The 12,047-nt window shown below is 47.4% G+C and overlaps 1 protein-coding gene across 2 annotated transcripts in view; it reads left to right on the forward strand.

Annotated features, from left to right (window-relative positions):
* The window catches only part of PAX5 (paired box 5), a 190,089-nt gene that overhangs the window by 18,672 nt on the left and 159,370 nt on the right, over positions 1-12,047 (forward strand). For both annotated transcript variants that reach the window (XM_027105494.1, XM_027105495.1), the window contains exons 3-5: positions 243-440; positions 7,835-7,899; positions 11,242-11,370. In XM_027105494.1, the coding sequence (XP_026961295.1) occupies positions 243-440; positions 7,835-7,899; positions 11,242-11,370 (392 nt within the window). The remainder of the gene's footprint in view (positions 1-242; positions 441-7,834; positions 7,900-11,241; positions 11,371-12,047) is intronic.

Here is a 12,047-nt window from a genome sequence, read left to right on the forward strand (position 1 = left end):
ATTAATGAGATTTTTACTTTTTTTTGTACTAAGTTTTGAAAACCTGGTGTGTATCTGATACTTATAGCACATCTCAATTCAAACAAGCCACATTTTAAATGTTCAAAAGCCACTATGGCTAGTGGGTACGTACTGGACAGCACAGGTCTGGACGTTTCCTGGACAGAATAATCCATTATTTTGTTACCAACACCCATTTTCCAGGTCTCTCATGGCTAAGCTCCTCTCTCCTTGGGTCCTAGGTATTATGAGACGGGGAGCATCAAGCCTGGGGTAATTGGAGGATCCAAACCAAAGGTTGCCACACCCAAAGTGGTGGAAAAAATCGCTGAGTATAAACGCCAAAATCCCACCATGTTTGCCTGGGAGATCAGGGACCGGCTGCTGGCGGAACGGGTGTGTGACAATGACACGGTGCCCAGCGTCAGTTCCATCAACAGGTGAGGGGCTGGTGCCTGTGGGAGGCTAGGGGTCTGGGTTGGGTGGGGATACTGGGGGCTCTGCATGTGCCTTTCCTGAAGATCCGGTCTCTCCTTTCACCAAGTCTCCATAGGGGTTATCAGACAGGAGGGATGCTAACGGGGCTGAATGGATCGCTCTATCACCCTGTCTTCTCTCCAAAGTGGGCAGGCGTCCTAAGCCCAGGGAGAGGAGGCTATGCCAACACTCTGGCTGCTGCAGATTCTTCTGAGCCCAGAGTCATTTCCATCACTCCCTTCACCACTTGCCTCCGCATGTGAAGCACCACACAGTGAATTGTCCTGTTAGGTCTTCACAAATGTCACTTCCTTGCGAGCCCATCCTCAAGGTTGGCACTGGCCCACCTCAGGGCTTCCCAGGAGGAAAATCCCAGCCTCCAGTTTGCGCAGAGTTTGAGCTATTGAGTGTGGGGAACAGAGCCCGGACTTGCACTTGAGAGATTTTAGCTCCTGTGCCAGCTCTGCCACAAACTCAGTGTGACCTTGACAAAGCTATTCCTCTCTCTGAGAGCCCAGGACTTTGGTGGTGCTGATATGGGTCTGTGATTTCCAAGAGTGACATCCAGGATGCTAAGATGCTGTGGAGTTAGGGGGTTGCCCTCTCCCCAGTTGCCCCGAATCTCACCGGTGGGGAGAAAGATCCAGAGAAATACCATGAGTACCAGGCTGGGGATCTTCTTGGGAGCTCCTTCTTTTTTCCAGTCTGGTCCAGAGTGCATCCAACAGAGCTCTCAGAGCTTCAAAACTGAATTCCTGAAGGAAAGTTTTCTACCGTAGATGGTACTGTCTCAACTCCATTGAAACCCATAAAGTCAAGGATGAAGTTGTGAGATGACAGAAATGATTGATTGTTCTCTAAAACCCACAAAGAAAAAGGAAGCCAGCAGACTGAAAACCTGAACAGTTCCCATTTCTCCAAGGCCACGCCCTGCTCTTGTCAGTGCAGAGCCTGTCTGGGCATAGGGGATCCCTCACCCCCAGCAACTGAGGTGATCAGACCAGCTCCCCTTCTGGTCCTGACATTGTTCCTTCTGTGATGACTCAAATGCACAGAATCACTGTGTGATTTTCCGTGTTGGTGTTTGGAGTCCTGCTATTTCATAAAACATTAGCCTGTTTTTTGTTTCTTCTCTCAGCAAACCTTTACTTTGGCTCTGACATCCTTCAAGGTGCTACGAAGAGAGAGGGGAATCAGGCATATGGTCTCTTAGTCTCTGTTCTAGAGGGGCTCCTTGTCCAGGGAGGGACTCTGGCCTTCACTGAGAAGTCTGGACAGCCCACCATAGGTACAGAATTGCTGGAGAGGTAGCAATTATTGTGGTGGGTTTGAGGGGCATCACTCCTGTTCTTTTCTGGCTTATGAGTGGCTTCATGTGCTTTCTGAGTCCCCTACTGCCAGCTCTTTGAAAGATTTCCATGACACAAAGCAACGTGACTTTTCTGCCTACCTGCGTCTCCAAAAGCCCTAACATGGAGTGAGGACTGCTCTGCTGAGATCAGTGAAGGAGTGGTCAGCCTGCTCTGCAGAGGAGCCTCTAGCAAACTGGTGGTCAGGCTCTGGAGGCCCCGAGATTTTTCAATCTAGGTTACACGTGTGGTTTGAAAGATACCTCAGGTTGCCCGTGGGGGTCACAAACCTTAATGCCAATATGGGGTCAGACAGATGATGCAACAAGGGAAGTGGCCCAGGCATAAGGCAACAGGGGAAGGTCGGTCTGTGGCAAACTAGGAACACAAGCTCTACTGAAGGGGCAGTTGCCTCTCGGCTGTAGCTGAAAGCTGCCAGGAACGTGGGCCTGGTGGCAGCCAGATATTTTTTCCGTTCTTACAGAGGAGCCAGAAACTAGGACTTGTGTGTGCATGTATTTGTACGTTTGTGTATACGAAATCTCTATATCTTTAAACAGTGACAACTAAGGTCAGTGAGAAAATGCCTTTGCGGGACAAGCATAAATCACTTTCAGGGCCCCAACTTCTATCTTCTGTCATACAAGGAGAAAAACTGTTTTGTGATGAAGTTATTTTAAAATAACTTTAGAAAAGTTAGAACTAGCACTTGAAACCAGTGAGTGTGAACTTTATGAACTATCCCCCTCATTTATGGTAAAGAACTAATATTGCTTTATAAAAGAAGTCTAAGTCAAAAAGTAAGTGATTTGAAAGAAACATATGAAGCAAATAGAGCACAGTGATTACAGATGTGGTGAAAGCTATGAAGGGGGTACTTGAAAGAGTGTCCAGGGAAATCATGGCTCAACTGATGCTTTGTGCCCAGAGCCGTGCTGTGTGGAGGGTCAGACTGCTAGTTGCTGGGGCCATGGCTAGCCTCAGGGGCCTCCTGGGTGTCCCAGGCCATAACGGTGGCCCGGTGGCTCCACCGGCTGTACCTCTAAGGTGCTGCCACATCTGTGGTCTCCTACAGCCCTCAAAGCTTAACTCTCTCCTGTGACAGGTATAGAAACTAAGGCCCAGATGGGGAGTGCACAGGAACAATGATTTTGAGCTAGAGGTGGGAGTAGAGCCCAGGTTCCCTGATGGTAAGAGAAGGGATGTTTCTTTCCACCACTCTCCAGTAGGACTCTGGCAGGACAGAACTGAAGATCTGTGAGGAGAGAGACAAGGAAGGGCAAACAGCCATCCCCACTGCATTCCCATTCCATTCCTGAGCCTCACAGCCTGTACGTTTTGCTGCCTGTCTGCAGGCTTCCTCTGTGATCTATAGCCCTTTCCTGTGCTCCTCTCTGGGGCTCCTCCCGGGAGCAGTCTCTGGTTCCTCACCACATTCTTCAGTGAGAGCTCTTTGGCGTCTTTAGCAACAGACTGCGCAGTGCAGATAAACTAAGTGCGGAACAGTCTTGAGTTGCTGCATCCACCCCCCAACCCCGCACCCACAAAGCCTGAGCCATCCCAGCGCACAGTTTTATTTTCCATATAAAGATCCCACTGCATTCAAACAGATGCAGCTGCTAAATGACTGTCTTGCAAATGTTGTGTAAGAGGGTCCATAGCTCCCTCTCCCAGCCCCTGCTTCCCCGGGAGGCAACGTCTCACTATTCCAATACTTCAGACATCTAGGGAGGGAAGGGTGTCTGGATCTATAGCTACTCTGGTGGCCACAGGGCCGTCTCCACCTTCCCCCCCCCAGAAGTGTGTGCCTTCCTGCTGCCTTCTGGGATCCTGCCTGGGAAACCATGACTGACATGGGGTGAAGCAACACTGAACCAGTTCTGCTAGGCTTGTGGGAGATTCCCTGGGACACAAAGCATCATGTTTATGTGGCTTCTTAAGGACAAATACATGCTGGGGTGTTGCACAACCTGCATGAAGGTTCTTGGAATCCAGCCAGCCTGAGACAGTTGGAGGTGACTGTCTTAGAGCTGACCCCAACGCCGGGTGGAACGGAATCTTCCTTCTTCGTCTGTTCCAGTCCCGAGGCTCTAAACCAGGGGCCGAGTGACATTCCCAGCTTAGAGTGGCAGCTCTATTTAGTACCAACCAGTGGTTGTCCTGTGAGGATGCGGGGCCAGTATTCTGGGTGTTCTGATTTTTCAAGAGAAGCTAGAAATCCACGTATTTATGTAAACGCTACCAACTTACCAATACTGGCAACTAATTCAAATGAAAATAAATATACTGTGCAGGCCAAACAAAACTTGTCCAGGGATGGATGTGGCCTGGGGATGACCATTTGTAAACCCTGCTCTTCATCCTGACTTGGGCAACAAGCCTTCTGGGCTCGTTCATCCCTTCCCTCTTTCTTCTCCGCATCAGCCGCAGGTGTGAGTGTCACCTGTGGATTCTCTCCCAGCTTGGCCTAGTTGGTCTCTTGGTTTCTGGATTCTTAACACAGGTGATGGCCCAGGATTCTTACTGTAGTATGGCAGTTTGATCAGTGAGGTAGACGTGGGTATTTCTTTCAGTCTTATAGCCCCATTTCCTTTTCTAAGGCCCCACGATTTTCTCTTTCAGTGGAATTTTGTATATGGTGTAGGGGAGGTGGTGGCTGGGGTGCGGGTGAGAAGACCTAGCCTTTCAAAGCAGCGGGGGTGATGTTGAAAAGGGATCCTTACAAATACGTGTAATGTCTAAAGTTCCTCGGACTTTGAATCTTCGGACTCTAGATGGATTTTGAATCCAAATAGGCTTTATGCCTCATACAGGCAGTATTTAGCAGAGGGACTGCTTCCTTTGAATGTGGCTCAAAGAAAAGTGCTCGGGCATGGGAGCTGACTTGCTGTGGGACCTTGGGCAGGTCATCTGAGCACTCTGGGCTTTAGTTTCCTCATTTATAGGAATTCTTTGATTGCTGAGCTTCCTTCTCCATTGGACCATCTAGGATGATCCTATGGCATCCAAGGTCATGCTAATGCTCAGCAAAGTAAAGGTTGCACCTCTTAGCGCTGACTGTCAATTAGCTCTGAATGCCTCTGGTTTAGAACTGGTCCAGAGCATGGCTCTTATTGTGATGAGTCCTGATGTTAATTTTTTAATTTTTAATTTTTTTAGAATTGTTATGATTCAATTATAGTCTTGTTCTTCCCACTCCCATTTCTTCTCAATGGAAAATGATGCTCTTTGTTCTTTGCTTGGCAGCTGCTACAAGCAGATGGGCAAAATTTCTATCTCTGGGGATGGGTTTGGAGGGTTCCCTAAGATTCAAGTCTTCCTTATAAAGGAAAGCCCCACTACAGCCTTAAAATAGGGTATGGGGTTGGCTACCTTCCCCTCCCCAGCTCCCAGGGGGATCCCATGTGTTTTTAAGGCGTTTGTGGAAAATATGAATCTTTAAAGGTTGAAGCTGGTCATTAATCTTTATGAAGATAACAGTGAAAATAACAACAGCTAACATTTATCGAGAATTTACTATGCAGCAGCCACTGTTCTACGTACTTAATTAATTTAATCCTTGTAATAACCCTATGAGGCGGGAATGATTCTTAGCTTCATTTTGCAGATGAAGAAATTGAGGTACAGAGGGGTAAGTAATTCACCCAACATTATACAGCTGGCAAATTGCAAAACTGGGATTCAAACGCTAGAAGTCCGGATCTGGAGCCTGTTCACGCCGCTGCAGCTGCCTGTCAATGCTTTATAAAAATTGATAATGTTTTACCAATGACTTATAAATATTTTTAAAGAAAAATAAGGAAAACATAATTTTCTTTGCTTACGTAGAAAGTTAATGGCAAGACAATGCTTTGAAAAGTTAGGACTTTATACAGGACTTCAACAGGAAATAGTTACAATCTATTAATATTTTACCATATGTTTGTATGTACATAAACCATAATATAGACAAACTATATTTAAATCTGGCATATCCGTATATTCACACATCTAGCTATATCTCTGTAGACACACATACATGTATACAGAGAAGGTGACCCCCACAAAAATCCAAAATTAGGTCAGATGCTAGCTTAATTCCAGGTAGTCAAAAAGACTGCCTCAATCCCAGGTCTTTTTTAATACGCTCCATGTTTTCTTAGTCAAAATAAATTATTTGAATATTGGAGAAAACAAATAAATGCTCAGTATATTTGGGGCAGCACATATGCTGACTCATCAGAAAATGGCAAAAGGCCCTATGCTGAGCTCAAGTGGCCATGGCTCCAGAGGGCCTGTGGCTAGGCTGTGGTGTGAACAGAAACATCCATTCCAGGCTATCAGCTGAGGATACTGAGCACCCTCGGTGCCCAGCACTGAGCTGTGAGATCACAGAGGTCAGGGGCCCCGGCCCAATGAAGTTCAGGAGACACTTCTGTTCTCCGTTTCCCTGTGCACAAGCAGTGCAGCTTGAAAAGAGCTTCCAGAAAGAATGGTCTGAAATGTGAAAAAGCTCCTTATATAATGCTGAGGGAAAAGAGCAGGACAGAAAACTGTATACATGGTTTAATCCTGATTTTGTTAAGAAGAAATGGATATTTCCAAATATGCACAGGAATGCTACCATAAAGGAAATATACCAAAATGTGTTTTTAGATGTCTTCTTTATACCTGTTGTCCAAATAGTCTACAATGAACACAAAGTACTTTCATAATTAGGAAAAACTCTAATAAATGTTATTTTAAAAGGTCATAGTTGGGGCTTCCCTGGTGGCGCAGTGGTTGAGAGTCAGCCTACCGATGCAGGGGACGCGGGATCGTGCCCCAGTCCGGGAAGATCCCACATGCCGCGAAGTGGCTGGGCCCGTGAGCCAAGGCTGCTGGGCCTGCGCGTCCGGAGAAGGTCATAGTTGGAGACTGGAATAGAACTTTTCCAAAGAAATTGCACATTTTATTACCACCTATCCTTCTCCCAAGTGCCAGGGAAGGAACTTTCTTGCAGGCCCAAAAGGGACTTTTGGTCTGGCCCTGGTCAGCTGCTGTACGATGCATCGGGCTTGAGGTCTCATGGAGGCCTCACATGTTGTCCCAGCTGGAAAGTTACAAACTAAGCTTCTCAGAGCCCAAGTTTCTGCAGAAGGACATCAGAGCTGCCAGGTAGCAAGGGGAAGGCACTGCTGCTATTATCCTTTATATACAATGGACTTTTCCATAAGATTTTTTTTTTTTCCAAAAAGGATTTGATTACTTAAAGTAAGCAAAGATTGGTCTGTTCCAACTCCCTCATTGTACCAAGGCCTTCAATGGAATGGACTTGCCCAGGGTCACAATCCAGTTCATATTAGAACTGAAGCAAGGTCTCTGGAAAGACAGTCCAGGACAGCCCTGGGTCCCAGCCCCATAGAGCCTTCCACTGTTTTGTATAATTCAGGCTTCCTCTTAGCAAAGCCAAGCCAGGCCAGGCCTCTCCTGGCAGCACTTTAACCCTTTCTAGTTTTGTAGCAACATTCACATCCCTCCCCCTACCCCCTTGATAATTTCTGATGGGCAGGGATGTTATTTTTCCTGTGGCTCTCTAAGGCAGAGAAACCAGAGTGTGAGAGCTGCCAGGGGACAGGGAGGTCACCTGGTTCAGTGCCTTCACTCCACAGATGGGAGGTTGAGGTCCAGGAAAGGGATGGAACTTTCTAACCCACTCAGTGAGTTCCTTATGGAGCTGAAGCTGCTCCAAGAATGGGATGCCTCTTTGTAATATTAACGCATCAATCTCTTCCTACAGAAGAGGCACTTGAGGGCCAGAGAGGGGTGCAAGTTACCCAAAGACACCCAGGGAGGTAGGGGCTGAGTTGGAACTAATCTATAATTCTTCCAAACCCCCAACTCGGGACCTGGGTTCATAATCCGCCCCCACTTCTGCCCCAGCTTGGCCCACGACCCAGCTGGATATGGGTTTCTGGCATCGCTAGTTGAGATCTCTTCTCCTCCATCATGGTAAATAGCCATTTATTTTTTTTCCCAACTGTTCACAGGATCATCCGGACAAAAGTACAGCAGCCGCCCAACCAGCCGGTCCCAGCTTCCAGTCACAGCATAGGTAAGAAGAACTTTTAAAAAAAATTTAAAAATCTAATGGGCTCCAAATACTCTAAAGAACTTTTAATCATTCTTATGGACAGATAATTCTGCATAAAACACTTCGGCACACGTACTAATGCGCCTTCTTTGTCATTCTCCAAGGGCTGAACCTGGTAAATGAATTTTATAAATACTGCTAAAAGGTTTTGAATTTTACTGATTATTATGATAAATAGCTTTCACCATGAGACAGAAAATTGAAATCTAAGCCAAAAAAAAAAAAAAATCCACTAATGGGGGTCTATAGAATGTCAGATAATTAAAGTAATAAATCAAGAAAGGGATACTTATTCATAACATTTTCTGCATCATTAGTCAGTAAGTAGTTTTGAATGTGTTTTTTTCTTCTATCAACCAGCCCTTCTACAATTCTTTGTGCACTTGCAGTCTTGAGTGAAGATGTGGCAAAACTTCCCAAACTTTCTTTCTCTCTCTCTCTTGCTTCGATCTCATGTGCTCCGTGAACTGTCAAGGGCTGCCAGTGGGGTTTCTGACACTCATGGGTGAAGTCTGAGAGTGACCATGACTCGTAAGGAGAAGAGTCATATTTCCTACTACCCAGGAGTTCAGAAGTTTCCCTTGCCTTCCCTTCCCTGCAAAGATCGTGAGATGAAAGTGACGTGTGTCTACACAAGGTGTATGATTTCTCCACTTTGGATAAAGGAAACACCTCTGGTTAGTTGGGGGAAAGCTTATTTTACTATAAGAAAGCGGGCCACCATTCAGCAAGCCTCTGACGGTTCTGGCTGCCACAGGCCCTGTCAATTCCACTTAATCACACCTTAATTACACAAAGATTGTGTACCCTTTGTTGCTCCTTCTTTGACTGAAAACTTGAACTCCCCATGGTGATGGGGGACAGGCAGAGGCCTGGCTTATAGTTCCAGCTTTGTCATTAAGTCAACCAGTGAACTGTGTTAAGCCCCTTCACCTCTGTGAGCCTCAGTTTCCCCATTTGTGGAGCAAGGGGCACAAACCCAGTGCTCTCTGAGGTCTCTGATTCTTCACGGTTGCTTCTTTGAATAAAGGTAAGACAGAATTCTTCCCTTCCATAAAATAATTCTTCATTTAGTAATCCATCCAAAAAGCGTTTGCTAAGCCCCTGCTATGCAGCCCGTGGTGGTGGAGACTAATGTTATAAGGAAGGTAGGACAAAATCCCCCTTCTCAAGGGCTTCTCGGTCTAATGGGGGAAAATAACAAGGAGAAGTCTGCAAAACACTGAGATTAGGCTCAAGAAGAAAGTACAGGGTGCTGTGGGAGCAGAAGGGAGGGAAAGATCAGCTTTGTTGAGCTGGAGTGGAGAGGGTTAAGGAGAGCTTTCTGGGGAAGTGTTTGTGGCTGGGATTTCATTTGCAGCTTTATTTCAGGTCACATAGCAAAGGAATATCAAACTTAGGGTAACTGATAATATTCTTTCAATTGGGTAAGAGGAATAACTACACTTGACAGTCAGCAGAATGCCTTATCTCAGAAATGTGTATAAAATCCATATCTTATTTGTGTACAGCCCCTTATAATTTATTAACTTACTGAGGAGTAAGGAAATGGAAGCTCTAGAGAGATGAAATAACTAGCCCAAGGTCACATGGCCAGTAAGAGGCGGAGCCAGAATTGAAACCTGAGTCTTTTGAGCCGGGTGATTACAAAATGTTGAAACACGTGTCATCGGCTCTGTCAGCAACGTGGTGAGCCTTGGTTATATGTGGTGGTTGTTTAAAGTACCGAATGACTGGTGAGATTCTTTCTTCCTCTGTTCTTTGCACCTTAACACAGAAAAGGTTGTGAGATTTGCATAAATCTATTTTGAGGAGCTTCATCTGGTGAAGGAAAAGAGAAGTTAACGATTTCTACTTCTGTGTCTCCTAAGGAAGATCTAAAATCAAACTCAAATATGAGAAGAAAGGCACTGCTCCCTTTAGGTCTGTAGGAGCAAGAGCTGGATGTGCTCCAAGGAAAGCAACAAACAGCTTCTCAACCAATCACCACCATTTCTAGTAATTTCCTACACTTTAGAGTCAAAAGCAGCTCCACCTGCCTCCAGCTAGTTATAGCCGAAGGAAATGTGTCTGAGATTGGTCTGTAGGTTTTAATGAACCAAGGAAGAATTCCCACAGCCCAGAAATGGAAATTCAGCTGCACAGCTTGAGAGGACTCTGATGACCGACAGGTCTCCCCCTTGGATTCTGGGGCCAGGAGTTAATGTGAAACTTGCACAAACCTCCCCTCCCCCATTCTTATTTTTAGGAACTTAGATACCTGGTCTCAGTCACAATAAGTCACCAACCCACATTTCTGGGCAGAAGAAATCTAGACTTTAAGTCAGTAGAACCAAGGCTGAGCCCTGGTGCTACGGCTTGTTAGCTAGATGACTTTGAGCCAATCACTTTGCTGTGTGGAGGCTCAGTTTCCTCACCTGATGAATGCGGATGAATAATAGCACTCTTGGTTATTGCAAGCATCAAATGAAAAGCACTTTATGAATGTGAAGCATATTATTGTTTTTCATTATTCATTAGTGAGGAGCAGATTACTATAGGGGTTGACTTTAGTTCTTGGGTTCCAGTCACCACTCTGCATCTTATTAGCTGTGTGACTTTGGGCAAGTCACTTACCTTCTCTGAGCCTTGGTTCCCTTACCTCTCCAGTGACCTAACTTATAAGTTTGTTCTCAGAATTAAATGAGATGATGCCTGAATGCCTGGCACAGAGTAAGTTCTCAGAAAAAATTATCATTATTATAAATCAATATATATAACATATAGTATATTAATATATAATTAATATAAAATATTAAAATCCAGGTAAAGTGGAAGGAGAAAAGACAGCGAGGAACTATAAAAAGACAGATAGTCTGCATTTGGTGCTTTGCTGGCTCTGTGTATGAGTGTGCAGATATTTATGTCTGCGTGGATGGATGGATTTGTAAGTAGGGAGTGAGCCTGACTGACGAGTAGGTCGTTTCTAGCACTGGCTGGTGGTGGGCCCCAGCTCCCCCGTTTCTCTGCTCCATCCGCCTGCTTCCTGCATCCTTGGACAGGCTGGGGTTTGAACTGGTGCCCGTGGTCCCTTCTGTAGTGTCAGTTCTCTTCGGGGCTGCTCTAATGGCCCAGGTTTGGCCGCTGCCCTGTGGCGAGTGTCCTCAGCACACACCTGCCCTGCCCCGCTCTCTCTCAGTCTCACCAGCCCCCTGTAGGGGGCGTGTCTTCGTATTGGCCCGAAGGCGGGGGCCGACCTTCCTCCTCCGCGGCACCGCCCCCCAGCCTCCCGCCGGGCCCTGACCGCCTTCTCCCTCTGTGCAGTGTCCACCGGCTCCGTGACGCAGGTGTCCTCGGTGAGCACGGACTCAGCCGGCTCCTCCTACTCTATCAGCGGCATCCTGGGCATCACGTCCCCCAGCGCCGACACCAACAAGCGCAAGAGAGACGAAGGTAGGAGACGCCGGCGCTGCCCGTCGGGGATGGGCCTGGTCGGATCTGTGGGATCTGTTTCCAGGCCTTCAGTCAGGGGCGGAAGCACAGACGCCCTCCGAGCACCCTTTACCTGCAGAGCGCTGGCGGCGTCTGGCCCAGCTCAGTCCCGTCCTGACCACGGGGAAGGGGCTGAGCCCTCCGGGAGAGGAAGAGGGCCCCGGCTGGGACTGGACTTCTCGCTGGCCTCCTCCCATCTTCACCCCTTTGGTGGGAAAGCCGGGCCTGGCAGAGTCCTTGGGGCCTGTGCTTTGCGGCCTCTTAGAAGCCCTTGCGTTTGCAGATGTGATGCCCAGAGGGCAGGGTGTGGAGGGTATGAGCACAGCAGCAGTGTCCCCCTTTTGGGGGGAGGCCTAGGGGAGAGAGAGGGGCTGGGCAAAGTGAGAGGGGCACACATGAGGTGGCAGGGTCAGCGGGTGGGCTCTCCGAGGGTCTGAGCACACCTCTTTCAGAAGGCCTTCAGTGCGGTGATGGGGGGGCCGTTGAGGAAGTGAATAATCTTCTCCTCTCTGTCCTTGGGCCTGGAAGGAGGGAGTGCAGGGGGCCTCCCTGGGATTAAATAGATGACAATCTTCCCTGTTGGTTTTTCTCAACCCTCGGTGTGCCGCCTGGGCCTCGGGAGCTGGCCGCCTCTGTCC

Source organism: Aethalodelphis obliquidens, unplaced genomic scaffold (assembly GCF_003676395.1).
Source record: "Aethalodelphis obliquidens isolate GAN/ISIS:26980383/991018 unplaced genomic scaffold, ASM367639v1 scaffold7, whole genome shotgun sequence".
NCBI lineage: Eukaryota > Metazoa > Chordata > Mammalia > Artiodactyla > Delphinidae > Aethalodelphis > Aethalodelphis obliquidens.